This window comes from Leuresthes tenuis, unplaced genomic scaffold (assembly GCF_036924035.1).
Source record: "Leuresthes tenuis unplaced genomic scaffold, fLeuTen1.0.hap1 SCAF_20, whole genome shotgun sequence".
NCBI classification, from domain to species: domain Eukaryota; kingdom Metazoa; phylum Chordata; class Actinopteri; order Atheriniformes; family Atherinopsidae; genus Leuresthes; species Leuresthes tenuis.
The window spans coordinates 33033239-33050304 of NW_027325374.1; the positions used below are offsets into that span (position 1 = coordinate 33033239).

At 41.4% G+C, this 17066-nt stretch overlaps 1 protein-coding gene across 3 annotated transcripts in view; it reads left to right on the forward strand.

The window, feature by feature from the left end:
* bms1 (BMS1 ribosome biogenesis factor) overlaps nt 1-12548 on the forward strand; it is a 28687-nt gene extending 16139 nt beyond the window's left edge. For 2 of the 3 annotated variants that reach the window (XM_072373444.1, XM_072373445.1), the window contains exons 15-23: nt 3599-3772; nt 3870-4058; nt 7299-7479; nt 8408-8466; nt 8719-8841; nt 9090-9237; nt 10858-11033; nt 11420-11581; nt 11708-12548. In XM_072373444.1, the coding sequence (XP_072229545.1) occupies nt 3599-3772; nt 3870-4058; nt 7299-7479; nt 8408-8466; nt 8719-8841; nt 9090-9237; nt 10858-11033; nt 11420-11581; nt 11708-11935 (1440 nt within the window). In that variant the 3' untranslated portion in view covers nt 11936-12548. The remainder of the gene's footprint in view (nt 1-3598; nt 3773-3869; nt 4059-7298; nt 7480-8407; nt 8467-8718; nt 8842-9089; nt 9238-10857; nt 11034-11419; nt 11582-11707) is intronic. The other variant, XM_072373446.1, reaches the window with a different exon arrangement.
* Nucleotides 12549-17066: the final 4518 nt, after the last annotated feature.

The window sequence follows — 17066 nt, forward strand, 5'->3', positions numbered from 1 at the left end:
TCCTGAAAACCCAGCTCTTCAGAGAGCATCTCCTATCCCAGCACTTACCTTGTACTTCCCTCCCCCCTCTAACTCTGCACTTTATCTTTCTGCTCTTCCTTCTATGCCTGCACCCTATCTCTACTCTGTCCCCTCTGACAGAGTCGGACTCCTGGGTTCCTTCTATATAGTTTATTGTTAGCTTTTTATGTAGCTGTTATATCTTCATTTGTAAGTCGCTTTGGATAAAAGCGTCTGATAAATAAAGAAACATAAACGAGAATAACTCCCTCAGATGCAATAGGGCTTTGCTGCCTTGCAAGTCGGGCCCTAAAAATAAGATAAATAAACACACACTCAAACAGCACATGCATCCTGTTCCCCCTTACTCAACTCCACTGGGGTGTGGCACAGCGGCCACATCTGGGGCCACCACAGACCTCGACCCAGCAGAACAACTCTTCCTCCCGGCCCCTCCCACCCCGGGCAGCAACCAAGCAACAAGGGTGTAGGAAGACCCCTCCCCTCGCCCCTCTGGCTCTTCAGTATTTTCTAATAGTGAGCGATTAAAATTGAGGGGCAGCCAAACTTGTAGAACTGGGAGTGCGGCCCTCTGTGCAGCCTACAGACCCAAAGAGCCCCGCCCACCAGATGCCACTCAGTGTAACCACCCCCCAAGACCTAATGTGTGTGTGTGAGTGTGTTTGATAAGTAGTAATGTCTAAGGTGTAATTAAAACAGGGGCGGGGGGCTGCAGAGCGCGGCAAAGGGGACCACCTACGTGGCCCCATCCACTACACCCCACAGAACACACACGCCCCCAAAACCCTTCATGTGTGAGTGTGTGCTGTGTACAGGAGCCAGAAGGGAGAGGGTATGGGGAAAAGCATTAACATTTTCCACAGAAATTTGGAGATGCAAGAATCTAGTGACTTAAACCAAGTAGCAGATGGTTTTATGGGGATCATTGAGAACAAATAGTTAACTTTTGGTAGTATCATCATTTTAATGGATGTAACTCTCCCCATAAGTGATATAGGTAAGGACTTCCAACGAGAGAGATCATCCTCTACTGTCTTTAATAATTGCACATAATTTAGCTTTGTTAGCTCTGAGAGCCTGGAGGAAATGTTTATGCCTAAATATCTGATATTTCCTGACTGTAAAGTGATCGCAGGTATATTCAGGACTCTGCAGTTAATGGGCAGAACTGTGGTCTTAGACCAATTGATAGAGTAGTCAGAAAGTGCTGAGAATTTATTTATGAGTGTGATCGTGTGAGTGAGAGACGTTTGAGAGTTCTGAAGGAAAAGTAAAACATCATCAGCATAGAGACTTATTTTATGCTCAATATTTTGGGGTTGGATGCCTTTAATATTTCTTTCTTGTCTGATAGCAGCTGCTAAATATTTGTTTAATGCTGCGAATAAAAATTTCCAGTTCACTCGATCAAATGCTTTTTCTGCATCTAGAGAGACTATTGTGGTTTCCAGGTTGTCGATGGTAGAATAGTCTATGAGATTAATTAGCCTGCGTGTGTTAGTGGATGAGTGTCTACCCTTTATGAAACCTGTCTGGTCAGGATGTATTATAAGTGGAGTTATTTTTTCTATTCTTTTGGCGAGGGCTTTACAAATTATTTTGAGGTCTGCATTTATTAGAGATATTGGGCGGTAGCTGGATGGAAGTATGGGGTCTTTTCCTGGTTTCTGTAGCAAGATAATGTTAGCAGAGTTCATGTGTGGGGATAATCTGCCATTCTGCTTAACTTGTAATACCATTTTGTGAAATGCAGGTGCCAAAACAGTCCAAAATTCTTTGTAGAACTCTGCTGGAAAACCATCTGGTCCCGGGGATTTGTTACTAGGCATATTTTGAAGGGCTTCATGGAGTTCTCCTATTGAAAGAGGTGAATCCAGAGCCATTGCCTGTTCGGTTTTTAATTTTGGAAGGTTGATATTACTAAGAAACTGATCTATGTTACTGTCTGGTGGATCATTTTGTGATGAATCTAAGGTTTTATAGAAGTCCCTAAAAGCATTGTTGATTACATTAGGGTCATGGGTGACATTTCCTTTTGAGTCTTTAACAGAAGTGATTGTTGTTTTCTCTTTGTTTCTCTTTAGTTGATTAGCTAGGAACCTTCCAGATTTATTGCCGTGCTCAAAGTTCTCCAAGCAAAGTATTTTTATCAGAAACTGTGTTTGTTTGTTTAATTTAACTCAAGTGCAGCTGTCCTTAATTCATTCGGTATGTGTTCTTCTTGGGAGGCACTGTAGGCAACTTCTAATGATTTAATCCTGAGTTCTAAATCTGATATTCTTGAACTTTCCCTCTTTTTCGTATTTGATAAAAAAGAGATTATTTTGCCTCTCATAACTGCTTTTCCTGCTTCCCAGAGAGTACACACTGACATTCCTGGCAGGTCATTATTTCCTAAATATACAGACCATTCCCTTTTGAAATAATTAATCAAATCAGGGTAATCAGAAAATCAAGAAATAATCTATTCTTGAATATGAGTGGTGTACTGGTAAGTAGAAGGTGTATTCTCTAAGAGTGGGGTGGTGGGAGCGCCAAGCATCACAAAATCATTCCTATGGGCTTACTATTACTATTACTATCATGACCTAAATCATTCATGTATTGTTTAACAATATTTGTGGACTGCCAGTTCCGCTGACTTCCTGAAGTACTGAGTCTGTCTACTCCTGAGTCTAATACCATGTTAAAGTTCCCTCCTATGATGAGTGTGTTATCTGAGGGATCAGAGTGAAATGAAAAAATGAGGGGTCATCAGTGCATAAATTCATATTTTGGATAGATAAGTTAACTATTATAAATCTGCTTTTTGGATCTATAACTGTATTGTGTACGGTGAAATTTACTCTTCTTATGGCTTATGGCTACATCTCTTTGTCTGGAGTTGTAACAGCCTGTGTACATATGAGGAAACTGCTGAGAACAGCTGCTGTCGAGTAAAACAGTGTCTGCCTGAAGATCCTTCAATCTATTAGAGATTTTTTTATCTCTTCTCCCTGGACCCAGCTCCACACATATTCCATGAAATAAACCTTAACGTCGACATGCTCAAACTAACGCAAAATGCAATCAGATTATTTTTCCATATCGTTCAGCCCTAAACTCAATGACATGACCAGCAAAGAGTTCGGATGTCTGTTGGAATTCAAGTTTATGGTGAAAACTTCCAAAAAAATCCAAAAAGGTCCATGACGGTGCTCTGTCCTGCAAAGCTGATCTGTCAGTCTAAAGTTGGAACCTGACTGATGGAGAATGTTGTTTTTCATCTGTGGAGTCTTGACTTGAATTGTAACCCAGGCCAGCTGCCTTTAGGAACTACTGCTTCTGCAGCTCTACCGCACCCTAAACATGTTTTTTTGAGCTTTAATTTTCTTTGTTGACTGTTTTACAAAAACACAATGTTGAGCTATTAAATGAAGTGTTCATGTGTCTTATCTGTGAATGAAAAACTTATGATTGTGTGGTGATTCCATCGTTTCTGCCGGGAGACAAAGTTTAGGATTTACAGCACCTGGTAACTCATCACTACCTTTATTTGTCCAAATTGAATGATTTTTTTTATGTACTGTGTGATCAGCAGAATGATGAGGAGGATGAAGAGGATCAGGTGAAGGTGGATGACGAGGAAGTTCAGAGGAAGAAGCGTTTGGAGAAGAAACGCAGGCTGAAGGAACGGTTTGACACCGAGTACGATGACGGTGATGCCACTTACTTTGATGACCTGAAAGAAGAGATGCAGAAGCAGGCAGAGGTAGACTAATTTATCATCTGCTCTATTCATAGCTGTTTTACAGTACAGATTCATCTGTGTATATTGATGGAAACATTTCACTGCATTTGGTCTTCAGTTAAACAGAGCTGAGTTTGAAGACATGGAAGACGAGACCAGAGTGCAGTATGAAGGCTTCCGGCCGGGAATGTACATCAGAGTAGAAATCTCCTCCCTGCCCTGCGAGTTTGTGACTAATTTTGACCCACATTATCCCATCATCCTCGGAGGCCTGAGCTCCAGCGAAGGCAACATAGGATATCTTCAGGTATGTGCAATGAAGGGCCAACTAAGAAAGCAAAAAACAGTACACTTGTAGTTTGTTTGTTTCCAACCTTTTAAAGCACCAGTTGTTTGTTCATGTAATCAGCAGTTGACAGAGCTCAGAAATGAGTAGTCTGAATAAACATTAATGCATTCTGGCATTCTCATCTTCTCTGAGCTATGAAGATAAAGTACAGTTTCAGCATGAAGGTTGAAGGTCACTGAAGCGGCTGCTGTTTGACAAGTCACGAGGATGATGAGAGAATTTTATCTGCAGCTGCACTTATCATCAGATACAGTTTGCTTTTTTGAGATTTCTGCTTCTGACAGATGTTATTCCTGCTGTGTCAGGAAAGATTTCCTCAGTTTTTCTATTGTTGCAGCAAGAACTGGCAACACGTACAAGCATGTGCAAAACAAAGTACACCCTCTAAGGTTGTCCATGTCAGAAAATATCAGCTAAACATAAGCGGCTGATTGCTAAACTTGACTTGCAAGTCCCACAGACGATATCCAAGAAGTTTGGGGGGTGGTGTTGAATTCTTTGCCTTCCCCAAGTCCAAGATGCAACAAGAAAGATGCCGGGTGTGGATAAAGCAGTGTGGAAGACCACACGAACAGCTCAATCCCTCCAAAATCAATGCTAATGTTAGCTAAGCATAGCTTTATGTGATAAGGTTAACAAAGACATCTCTGTTTAACCTTGAGAATACATATCAATTTACCCTGCTGTACAACAACGTTGTTCTTGTATGTACTGTTTTTTTATTCGAAGTGTCAACACATGTGGTGCCTGGCGCTTACAATGAGCAGTGTACTTTTCTCTCTATTCTGAGTTCCTCTTCGTTTGAACTTGGCCAACATTTAATCTGGTGAACGTATCTTTCAAACGCATATTGGATTCCTTTTTATCTGCTCCTCTGTGACACCTCCTGAAGAATTTTGACAGAAAACGTCAGATAAGTCCTGAGTAAAGTGACTTAACGGTACCGGTAAAAACTCCCATGTTTCTCACTCTCGGAGGTAAAGCTTGACTGGCGTAGCAACTGTAACCTAGGGGGGTGGGGCTTAGCAAAGGGTCAATTGTTGCTGCCCATCAGTCTGGGAAGGGTTATAAGGCCATTTCCAAACTATCTGGAGTCCATCATTCTACAGAGAGAAAGATTATTCACAAGTGGAAAACATTCAGGACAGCTGTCAATCTTCCCAGGAGTGGACGTCCCAGCAAGTTCACCCCAAGGTGAAGAAGCCCAGAGCTACATCTCAGACTCTACAGGCCTCAGTTAGCATGTTAAAGGTTAAAGGTCACCCCAAGGTGAAGAAGCCCAGAGCTACATCTCAGACTCTACAGGCCTCAGTTAGCATGTTAAAGGTTAAAGGTCACCCCAAGGTGAAGAAGCCCAGAGCTACATCTCAGACTCTACAGGCCTCAGTTAGCATGTTAAAGGTTAAAGGTCACCCCAAGGTGAAGAAGCCCAGAGCTACATCTCAGACTCTACAGGCCTCAGTTAGCATGTTAAAGGTTAAAGGTCACCCCAAGGTGAAGAAGCCCAGAGCTACATCTCAGACTCTACAGGCCTCAGTTAGCATGTTAAAGGTTAAAGGTCACCCCAAGGTGAAGAAGCCCAGAGCTACATCTCAGACTCTACAGGCCTCAGTTAGCATGTTAAAGGTTAAAGGTCACCCCAAGGTGAAGAAGCCCAGAGCTACATCTCAGACTCTACAGGCCTCAGTTAGCATGCTAAAGGTTAAAGGTCACCCCAAGGTGAAAAAGCCCAGAGCTACATCTCAGACTCTACAGGCCTCAGTTAGCATGTTAAAGGTTAAAGGTCATGACAGCACAGTTAGAAAAAGACTGAACAAGGATGGCTTGTTTGGAAGGGCTGCAGGAGAAAGCCTCTTCTCTCTAAAAAGAACATGGCAGCACAGCTTAGGTTTCGTCGTAGCCATAAAGAACTGCACGTCCTCCGGCTCCTTTGTCACTTTCGCATGAGTACCGTTGTATAGACGGGGCAAGACAACTTCGTCGAAATGTTTTCGGCCTGGCAGCTTGTAGCTGGTGTCCAGTTTGTCGTCCAGCACATGAAGCAAATGTCAGAAGCCAGCTTTTTCTACTGTGTATACTGGGGCCATATCTACTGCGATGTGAAACGCGACTGCATCCGTAATATTTTTCCACCTCCTTTCGGTCTTGTCATATGGTATACCACATGAAAACGAAGCCAGCAGAGTTACTTGCTTTGGAGTTGGTGGTGGTGTAGCCGCATCCATGTTCTCTTGTGCAGTCCCCTCTGCAACACACTGCTGCCATTCTGGTACGTGGTTTTTCTGGTGTTGAAATAAGTTAGTCGTGCTGTGATGTTTAACAGCCACTTTGCAATGCGGCGTATTTTGTTCTTCATCCGCAGTGTTGAAGCTATACCACTTCCACACAACGGACTTGCACTTACTCTTGGCAACGAAATCCACCGCTGACATGTTTGTTAACAATGTGTGGAGGACGAAGGTGGATGTCACTACGGCAACACAGTGCAACCCAGATACATGAACAGGGGCTGTACCGTAATTACCCTAATTAAAATTACAATTTTTAACATCGTTCTAACTTAATAATTGTGATTACGATTTAAAACCAATTAATCAAACAGGCCCAAACACAGCATATCAGCGCAAACACCTCATACCAGCTGTCAAGCACGGTGGTGGAGGGCTGATGATCTGGGCTGGTTCTGCAGCCACAGGACCTGGGCACCTTGCAGTCATTGAGTCCACCATGAACTCCTCTGGATACCAAAGTATTCTAGAGTCAGATGTGAGGCCATCTGTCCCCCAGCTAAAGCTGGGCTGAAACTGGCTCATCAACAGGACAAAGATCCCAAACACAGCAGCAGATCTACAGCAGAATGTGGGAAAAAGAGAAGAATCAAGGTGTTGCAATGGTCCAGTCAGAGTCCAGACCTCAGCCTGACTGAGATGCTGTGGTGGGACCTTAAGAGAGCTGTGCAGAAACCAATGCTGCAAACCTCAATGAGCTGAAGCACCCATTGGGCGGGGACTTATAAGCTTATAAGCTGTTGAAAGACTGTTCACACTTAGCAGTTCATTAAGGTCAGTGTGTCAGTGACTCACCTGTCCTGATTACTCTGAGTTTTATTTACGTCATTATAAAACCTGGTAAGGATCTGATGATTGCTATGATTATCCCGAAATATGAAATCGTAATCTTTTTGTGTATGTTTGTCAGATGCGACTGAAGAAACACAGATGGCATCACCGTATCCTGAAGACAAGAGACCCCCTCATCCTTTCCTTGGGCTGGCGGCGCTTCCAAACTATCCCACTCTACCACATTGAGGATCACAATGGACGTCACCGCCTACTGAAATACACACCACAGCACATGCACTGTGGAGCCTCTATCTGGGGTGAGATACATTGAAAACAAGCTCTTCTGCTGATCACTGGTGTGCAGCAGGTTTAGGTAGTTTTCTGAATGGCTTTTCACAACATTGGTTTAGGTTTCTAATCTTGACCTGATTGTCACATCTCCATTAGATACCTGTAGGACTATTCATTCTTTAGTTTGTGCTCCCAAAGCTGAGCATTTAAGGCCTTAAACACATGTCAAAATAAAGTTTGCACTTTCTCAGATAGGAATGTCCAGGCAAGACATATTTATAAATAAAAAATAATAAAAAATTGTCTTAATTCTGTAACATGAACATAGTTAAAATAACACAAGTTTGAAAATAATCACATACAACTTGGATAATTGATCTTAAGCTGTTAGTGGTCATGAAATGTCTTTGTAATTGGACTTATTGGATTGACCAGCACTCGAGATGATGATGACATTAGACATTGAGTTGTTTGGTCACAATGAGCAGAGGTAACTGTCTTGGAGTAACGGCAAGGCAGCCAACCCTGAGAACACTGCACAAAGTTGTGTTTGTGCACCAGAACCATTCAAACTAACAGAACTTCTCTTGAATGTTCAAATACTCAACCAGAATTTAGCCAGAGGTTGTTGATGGACAACAAAAAATACTGCTCAAAACTTGCAAAGGGACATGCAACCAGACAATAGGTGTGCTGTTTGGATGATTTGACCCTGCATTGATCTCAGAAAACTAACACTTCAATCGCTCTGTCTCAGAAACATCTGTTTTAGAAACACCTGAGAGCCCAATATTGCAGTAACAGTCAAGTTCGTTATAGGAATATACACATCTGACCACAGTCGAATGGTGTCATCTTCCTGGAATTCCAAAGGTCATGAGAAGCCTTAAAGGGGATGCTTTACAGTTAGGTGTTAGTTATGCTCTGATTTCTAAACATTGTGTCTCACTGAAGGTCCCATCACACCACAGGGAACCGGCTTCCTGGCTGTACAGTCTGTAACAGGAACTAAAGTAAGTTCAAGTCACTTCGAGCGCTGCATGACAAATCAGTATTGATCATTATCTGGAATGATAAAGTGAAGAATAACTAATAAGTGTGAATGTTGTTCATGTCATAGTAGAAGATTGTTACAGGAGAAGATTTTTTTTTCTTTACAAAAACTCTGATTTACATTTTTAGAATAGAAAAGATAAGTTGATAATACCTCATTTTACACTGCAGATAAGACCCGCATTCTTTTCCTGTTCTCTTTTTGTCTGCAGGCTAATTTCCGCATTGCAGCCACAGGAGTTGTCCTGGATCTGGATAAATCAGTGACTGTAGTGAAGAAACTGAAGCTGATTGGTTACCCTTACAAAATCTTCAAAAATACCAGTTTCATTAAGGTGGGAAGCTGAATTAAAAAAATTTTTAGCTTTTATACGAGTGAGTGGTGCATTTTTGAGATCTAAAATATGTCTTAATTGCACTGGAGACTTCAAATCATTCTCCAGCTTTAACAGGACTTTATATCCCCAAAGACAAAACCACTATGTGAAGCAGCTGCAGGATTTTAAAACATTTTTGCAAGGCTGTGCAGTGCTGATACTCGTGTGTAGTGGATACTGAATGGTGTCTCCGCATGATTTCACAGGGCATGTTCAACACCGTGCTGGAGGTAGCTAAATTTGAAGGTGCTTCCATACGAACAGTGTCAGGGATCAGAGGTCAAATTAAGAAGGCACTGTCAACACCACCAGGAGCTTACAGAGCCACCTTTGAGGACCGCCTGCTTATGAGTGGTGAGTTTCCAAAACGTTGGGACATGTCAGATCACCTCCTGTTTTAACAGGTGATCTTTGTATGTGTTTTGAGACTGAGGAGACCAGTTGAAAGTCTTTTCTATTTCTTACTTAATATCGAATAAGAGTTCCTCAGCAGATCAGTACTTTCTATGGTGAGTGACTTGTTTCATGATGCAGTTGATGTTTTTAGGTGGGTGTTCAGTTTGGAGTACACTCTGAAACATTTACTATAAAAGCACAAAAGTAGAGAAATACTGCCACCGCCTGGATTTAACTCAGTAAATAGGTGAGAGCCTCCCATTGGAATAAGACTGCTCCAGTTATTTAACTGTAACTGAAGCAGCTTCTCGTTCAACTACGTTGAAGACACATCTGGAAAAGATGTCACTCTGTTTCAGGCTTCAGAGAATGCTGAAACTACTCCAACTGGCTTAAGAACTGTGGAGGACGGTGGTGAACTGTGAAATGTGGCTGAAAGAACTGCAGCTCAATACCATGACCAACCAATAAGAGAAATGACAAAATCCAAAAGTATTTGTCTTCTTTGGCATGTTGGAACGTGCACTTCCGGATCTCCTGCGGTTTCCAGCACAGGGCTGATCCAAGATCCAAGATCACAGCATCCAATATTGCTTGTTGGCCTTGTTCTTTGCATACTCCCTGGATCTTTTAAAGATTTTATGTAGCATAGATAATTGCTTTTTGCAATTTTGCAAAAAATATTTTTCTATTATTGTCCATTACTAGGTTTGAAAGACTCAGCCTCTCTGGGGTGATCTTTTTTCCCAGCCTGTAGCTTATTATTCATTCAGAGGTTAGTTTAAGTTTGAGGATGAAGATGAATAAAAAAGTCAACATATCCATCCTCAGTTTTCCTTGTTGAGAGATGTACCAGCTTCTTTTTAATTGTTTTTTTTTTTCTCCAAAAAATAGATTTTGTTTGTTCTAGTCTCAGCTGAAAATATGCTGTTGGTTTCATCTGTACGTTTCACATAACATTTGAACTTTTGTGGAAACACGGTTGCATTAAGAGAGCGGGATAATGTGGCCATCTGTGGCCAAAACAATATTTTCCTTCACTTACATGGTGGCACTGGACCATGTAAGTGAATGTAAGGAGTGGTTAGAGTTACATTTTTTTGTGTCAACTCACTGGAAGCTGTGCCATACTGTGTCAAAATGCATCCAATTGGTGTCCAAAAAAGTTGGAACTGATAAAGAAACTGCATACAGTTCCTAAGACTCCCTCCTCCTTTGCTGCAAAAGAGTTCTTTTTCCAGGACACATCCTGCAGTCGTAAAATGTTGGCTTCTAACTGTTGAGGCCATGATGTCATGAAAATCCACCAGCTGATGGATGCTCTGATAATCTCAATTGTTTTCAGAATAACAGAGAAAGAAATCTATTCTGGACTGCAGTGCATAACTTAGTAGCAAGGCTGCAACAGCTGTGAGCCTGTGACTGAATAGTGTTGACTGGTTAGACTGTGACAGGTGTCTGTGAGGAGTTACAGCAGAGGTGTACATGAGACCGTTTCAGTTAAGCTTTCTTTTTTTTGACCGTATCTGAGGTATGCAGAACCATTTGAACTGTATTTGTATTTTCTGTGTTGTGCAGACATTGTGTTCCTGCGCTCCTGGTATCCACTGTCAGTTCCTCAGCTCTACAACCCTGTCACCTCTCTGCTTCTGCCTGTTGGCCAGAAGGACAGCTGGTCAGGCATGAGGACCCTTGGGCAGCTCAAACATGACTTGGGCATCCGCAACAAACCCAACACTGACTCTCTGTACAAGGTAGAGCAGACTCAGCCTGATTGCTCTCTGGACACTTGATGTGTTGAAGTAATAAGAAGAGGCTAATGTACATAATGTGGCAGGACTTAATTGGCAGGAGTATGATGATGCACATGTGTCCTAAAACTAAATGTGAATAATTAAAGTTTGCTTTGTAATGACACTGTGAAACATTCACCAACATTCTGTTTGAAAGCTGAGGATTCAGGTAGAATCTCAGCACCAATACTGCTCACTCTACTCTGGAGACAGAAGCTTGTTTGAATTTGCTTTGAGTTTCCTTAGCGATGGCCCTAATGTTACCTATCCTCTCTGCACTAGAAAGTGTTGTATGTCTAACCTATATGCCCACCTAACATGAAAAAATCTAATTCTATTCCTTATAGCCAGTGGCCCGAGCCCAAAGATACTTCAATCCCCTCCACATTCCCAAGGAGCTCCAGAAGGCCTTGCCTTTCAAAAGCAAACCCAAACAGCAGCAACCCAAGGGAAAGATACCCAGAGACCTCCAGAGGCCCAGCGTGATCCGAGAGCCCCATGAGAGGAAGGTGAGCGAAACCGGACTACCTTTAGCATAGCAGATTTACAAACAAGACCCAGTTTGTTGTAGTTAAATAAAAGATGACCATATCTTCCTTTCACTAAACTATTCTGTGTTTTCTCCTGTTTGATAGGTGGCAGCTCTGCTCCATGCTCTGAGCACAGTCCACAATCACAAGAGGAAGAAGGCCCACTCTGTGCAACATGCTAAACACAAGGAGTTCCTCCAGCAAAAGGTGAAGCAGGAGGAGGCAAAGCTGAAGAGACAAAAAGAGGCAAAGAAAAAACTCTACCGTGTCATGGGCCAGATGGACGCAAAGAAGCAGAGGTCCAGTCTCAAGGGGGGCCCAAAAGATGATTAGTTCACTATATTTGGACTCATGAGTCTAACTTCTGTAGACTCAGACTGGGAAACTTTGAGGCTTGGTTCAACAACTATGATAGAAATAGATTTTTTTTCTTTTCTGTCAAAGGGATCTTAAAATGGCTGTGAGGACAAACATATTTGATGTCTGGAGCTTGTTTTAATAAAACAGAATAATAGCAAGAAATTGGGAACTCAATTGAGAGTTTACGGTCATCACTTTCAGTCTCTGTTAGTAGCGTGGAAACAAATGCACAGTTCTTCAACAGTGTAAGAAGACCAAAACTTATTTTTACCATCATTTTAACTTCTGAAAACATTGTGGAAAGTCAGGCCCTATTCCTACCATCAGTCAGGATTCTGATTGTTTTGGCAGTCTCATTAGCTTTAACTCTTGGTTTGAAATGGTTTACCACTTTTTAGCAGAGATAATGTAAAGCCAAATAAAACTGACTATTTATTGCTATTTTGCAGTACAATATAGAGCACACAGTGCTGACTTATCAATATCATGGCCTTCTTTTTGCCCATTAATGAAACTTTGTATATTCCTGTTATTACCTTTTTTCTTAACCTCTGCTAGACACCTATTTTTCAAAATTAAAGCAATTAAATGTGATGAAAAAATATGTAATTTATCCCAAAACAAAATGATTCTTCCCCAGATTATTGTAAAGTTTCAGAAACCTTTAGTTGCAGTGTTGTTCTTTATGTTCATCAACAATCAACTTCAGAGCAGTCCCCAGCACAGAGCCAGCCTTCTTTATCAGTTTGTTCACTTTCTTTGAGTCTCTGGCTCTGATGCTGCTGCCCAACAAATAGTGTGTCAGGTAGTCAATAATCCAGGGGGTTGTGGAGGCATCCACCTGTATTTTCTGCAGCTTCTTACATAACAGCACAGGCTGTATTTTCTTAAAAGCACTGCAGGAATCAAACAACATGATCCTCGCCGTGCTGCCTGCTGCATCCAGATGAGAGTGGACTCGATGAAGCAGGTAAAAGACAGCAACTTCAACACCAACCCCAGGATAATGAACAAACTGTAGCTGGTTCTGAAAGGTTTTCACTTGTTTATTCAGCTGAGCACATAATGGTCCGTCTCTTATGCACTTTGCATGGTCAGCTAGACTAGAAAAGCACTATAGAGGTACAGTCCATTTACCATTTATGGGGAATTTTTTTTTTTAACAGGCAGCATATACAGACAGTAGATTGTGGTATTCTCTTATTGTTTCTGACAATATTCTGTGCATACCTGGCCAAAACCCAATCTCTATCTGATGGCATTATGTCTTAGATTTCCACAACCATCTTCTGTTGTTGACCCTACCAGAGAACACCCTGACCCTAAAGGACATGTGGCGTGAGCAGTGGTAAGGCACTGTTCCCTCCCATATATCCTCCCAGAAAACAATAATCCGTGATTTAAAAAGCTAACAAAAAAAAAAAATTAAGCTAAGAAAATTCAAAAGCTTATTTAGAAAAAAGAGAAATACTAAACAAAACACAACTTAAACAGAATGAAAATAAGGCACATCAAAAATAAAATAATTAACCATCTCTTAAAGCCACAGTTGATATAGGAGCAAAAAACCCGTCCGTCTGCTTTTGTTTGTAACTCATAACTTCATTGATGGGGAAATTCTCCTATGGCCCCCAGGTGGTTGCCGACCTCTGAACTCCAAAAGGTCCCGCTTTGAACTGTTGAATTTTGCCAATGGCAAAAAAACAATTTGGTTGAAAAACTACAAGTAGTACTGACAAATAAAAATGAACATGTGAATATCAACATATGACCTTGTTGGGATATGATGATGAGTAATGTTCCAATGAAAAGTAATAGCTGACAACTCTTTAAAGTCCAAATTTAAATGATATATATGACCATGTGCAGAGGGCAGCTCAGTCTCTTCTGATCCGGAGCTAGCTCAGAAGCACAGGTTGCTAACACTTCACTTCCATGAAGGGGTCTTTGCCCCCTTAGCCCTAGCTAATCTTCTTTTAGGACAATTCAGGAAATAATTCAAACATATCAGCTTTTCACTCAGTTGGGAAAAACAACAAACTTAGTCTAGTTTTAAACATTATGTTCTTAACTGGTTTTATTTTGGACATTTTGGAGTCTATCCCAGCGGTCATCGGGCGAGAGGCGGGTACACCTGGACAGGTCGCCAGTCCATCCCAGGCCACACAGAGACAAAGGAGACACACAACCACACACACTCACTCCTTGGGACAGTTTGAGAGTCAACCTGACATGCAGCATGATATGGAAAAATAATCTAATTGTAGTTATTTAAACAAATATTGTGATTTAATAAGCGATTTTTTAAAGATCTTGTCTTTTGTATTTTTTCAACAAATATAAGGATTGTATCTTTCTGTTATAGTAGACACTCAGCTGTTATCAGCTCTGAAGTCACTCTTTGCTTGCAGTTTCTACACAGCTCCGGTATAGCAACCTGGCTAAAACATGTCCGGGATGGCATGCTGTACCGCTTGTCCAGTGTATTAATTAAGGCTGTAAACCCAGGCTTGGTCACCATGGCGATAGGCATCATGTCCCTTGCCAAAAAGTCATTATTGCTTGAATAATTTCTCCGTGCAGTTTTGACGAAGTTTCATATGGAGTCACACTTTCCAACATTTCGGTTCGGGTTGATGATGTGATATGCTGCTAATCGCCATTTGAGCCGTGCAGTTATCATAGAAGGCTTTACGGTGTTTTTTAAATGTTGAAACAAGTTTGTCGTGTTGCCTCATGAGGTAGCAACATGTTTTGCACAATACCTGGGGCTGTGCAGCATCCTGTTTTTAAAACCAAATTAATTCCACACAACTGAAGTACTACTCCTCTTAGACACTAAAGTTTCTTCGGCTGCTGTCGCGGTTGTGCCTGAGGCCATCTTCGTCTTTTTTTATTTTTTTTTTTTGGCCCTTTGCTTGTTGAAAGTCACATCACTTAAATCGAAACGTATGGAATGAGAATATCCAATTTATTCACATCACGATTTTATGGTAAATGCAATTAATCGTTCAGCCCTACCAGGACCCCTCTTGCGGTTACATGCTGCCATTCCGACATCTCGCCATTCCGACTTTGGCCTCCAATTGTCGGAATGGCGACACTTATTTTTTTTATTAAACGTCCCGCCATTCCGACACTTTTTTCCTCCTATGGTCGGAATGGCGGTATGTTTTTTTTTTTAACATACCGCCATTCCGACAGTTCCTTTTAATAGCCTATTTTTTACCCAAAACATTTTACACTAATGAAGGCGCCGGCAGATCAGCCTCGCAAACAAACTTTAATAATCTATTATCAAAATTCCCTGAAATGTCAAATATAAAAATACAGATATTAATGTAACTCTGGCGAGACTGAAACTGATTAAGCAGAAATACAGTGTCAGTGAGCTGTCACAGCAGCCAGCTGGAGCGGAGCTCTCCACAGAGCCCATGCGTCTTTTGCACGCTGTCATCATATGCAAAAGTAATAATTGCAATTACAGATATCACGGCTACTGCACAGGACACAGTTGCGAGCACTCTGCCTTGCCTTGCCAATAGGAGAGGAGAGAAATGACAGCATAGAACGTATAAAACACAACAAAATGCAGTAAAAACGTTTATTCATGTTATTCACGTGATTTATGAGTACTCACTCCAATTTTGGGAAGCGCGGATGGGCTTTGCGCATTTGGCACAAACACACAGCCGTTGCGCAAGGCTTTAAACAGCCTGTTGATATCTTAAGGACCTAACTGGTCACACCTGGGAGTAAATGTCATGTAGAGATTGACATTACAGCTGAACATATAGCTTTCATCCACAAACCAACGTGGGAGAGCCCGAAGACGCATGTGCCAGACGCACGTAGGCATGCGTAAAACCAATTTTGACCACTTCATCCTGTTTATTTGCTTTCTTTTAGTTAACTTTCGTTTCTTTTGGATTCTTGTGCGTGTTATGGAGCCGTTTCGGTCCATATTTGTAAGCCTTTTTTTCCTGGATTAAATTTTCGGAAGTTGAAACAATTGGCATTGGAGTGTGTGATTGAAAACCACCGCGGTCTGCTTCTCCACCTCCAGTTGCCCAGACTTTGTGTTTTTAATAACGCTTATCTGTAAACATGTGTTAAATATATAAATTGCATGAACAGAAAGAAGGCCACCCTTCCTGAGTCTGGTTCTGCCAGAGGTTTCTTCCTGTTAAAAGGGAGTCGTTCCTTTCCACAGTCGCCACAGGCACGCTCAGGACGGGAGATTGGACTGAAAACAAGTTTCAGTTGGTTTCAGTTGGAGAAGTTTCAGAATCTGTTGGTTTCCTTAGCTAGCTAATTGTTTTGAATTAGCTCTGTGTGTATGAATTTTGAATTTAATTAATTGGATTTGATTGGATTATGATTACAATGAATTGGACTCTAATTGGCTTGAATTGGACTATTATTTAAGTGCCTTGATATGACATTTGTTGTGATTTGGCGCTATATAAATAAAACTGAATTGAAATTAATTAACTATGGTGCTTTCATATTTAAAATACAGATGTGCTCTGGTCATTCATCTTCATATGAACACACTGTCTGATAAAATGCTGCTACATTACTTTTTAATCTATCCCACCAACAGAATATTGGAAAAACAGCATGTTGAATTGATATGGAACATAGTTTAACTGTCATTGGAAGTAATAAAAGATATGATGTGAGGTACCTCTCAGTCACAGCTTATTATTGATGTTATTTATCTAATTTAGTCAAATCAAGTGTCATGTGATTTCTTTCCGACGACGGCTACAACAACAGTAATATCGTCTCCTTCGACTTTCGGGTGACGATCATGGGAAAAATCTTGGGCATGCGCAGAACGCGTGGACCTCGGTCGTCTACATGCACGTTAAGTGTACATTTGGATAGAGTTATCTCGTGGTCTTAATCTGACTGCGAGTAACCCGAGCCGATATGGCTTTTTTGTCAGATTAAGGTGTCTACATGAACTGAATAACCACACTGACTGAGTAAGGTCAAGCTGCAGCCAGAGCCCCTACAAACCATGCCCCCCAGGTGGCTGTAGAGGCCCATGGCACTTAGATCATAGACAAAAGGGAAACAAAGCAATAATGGGTGC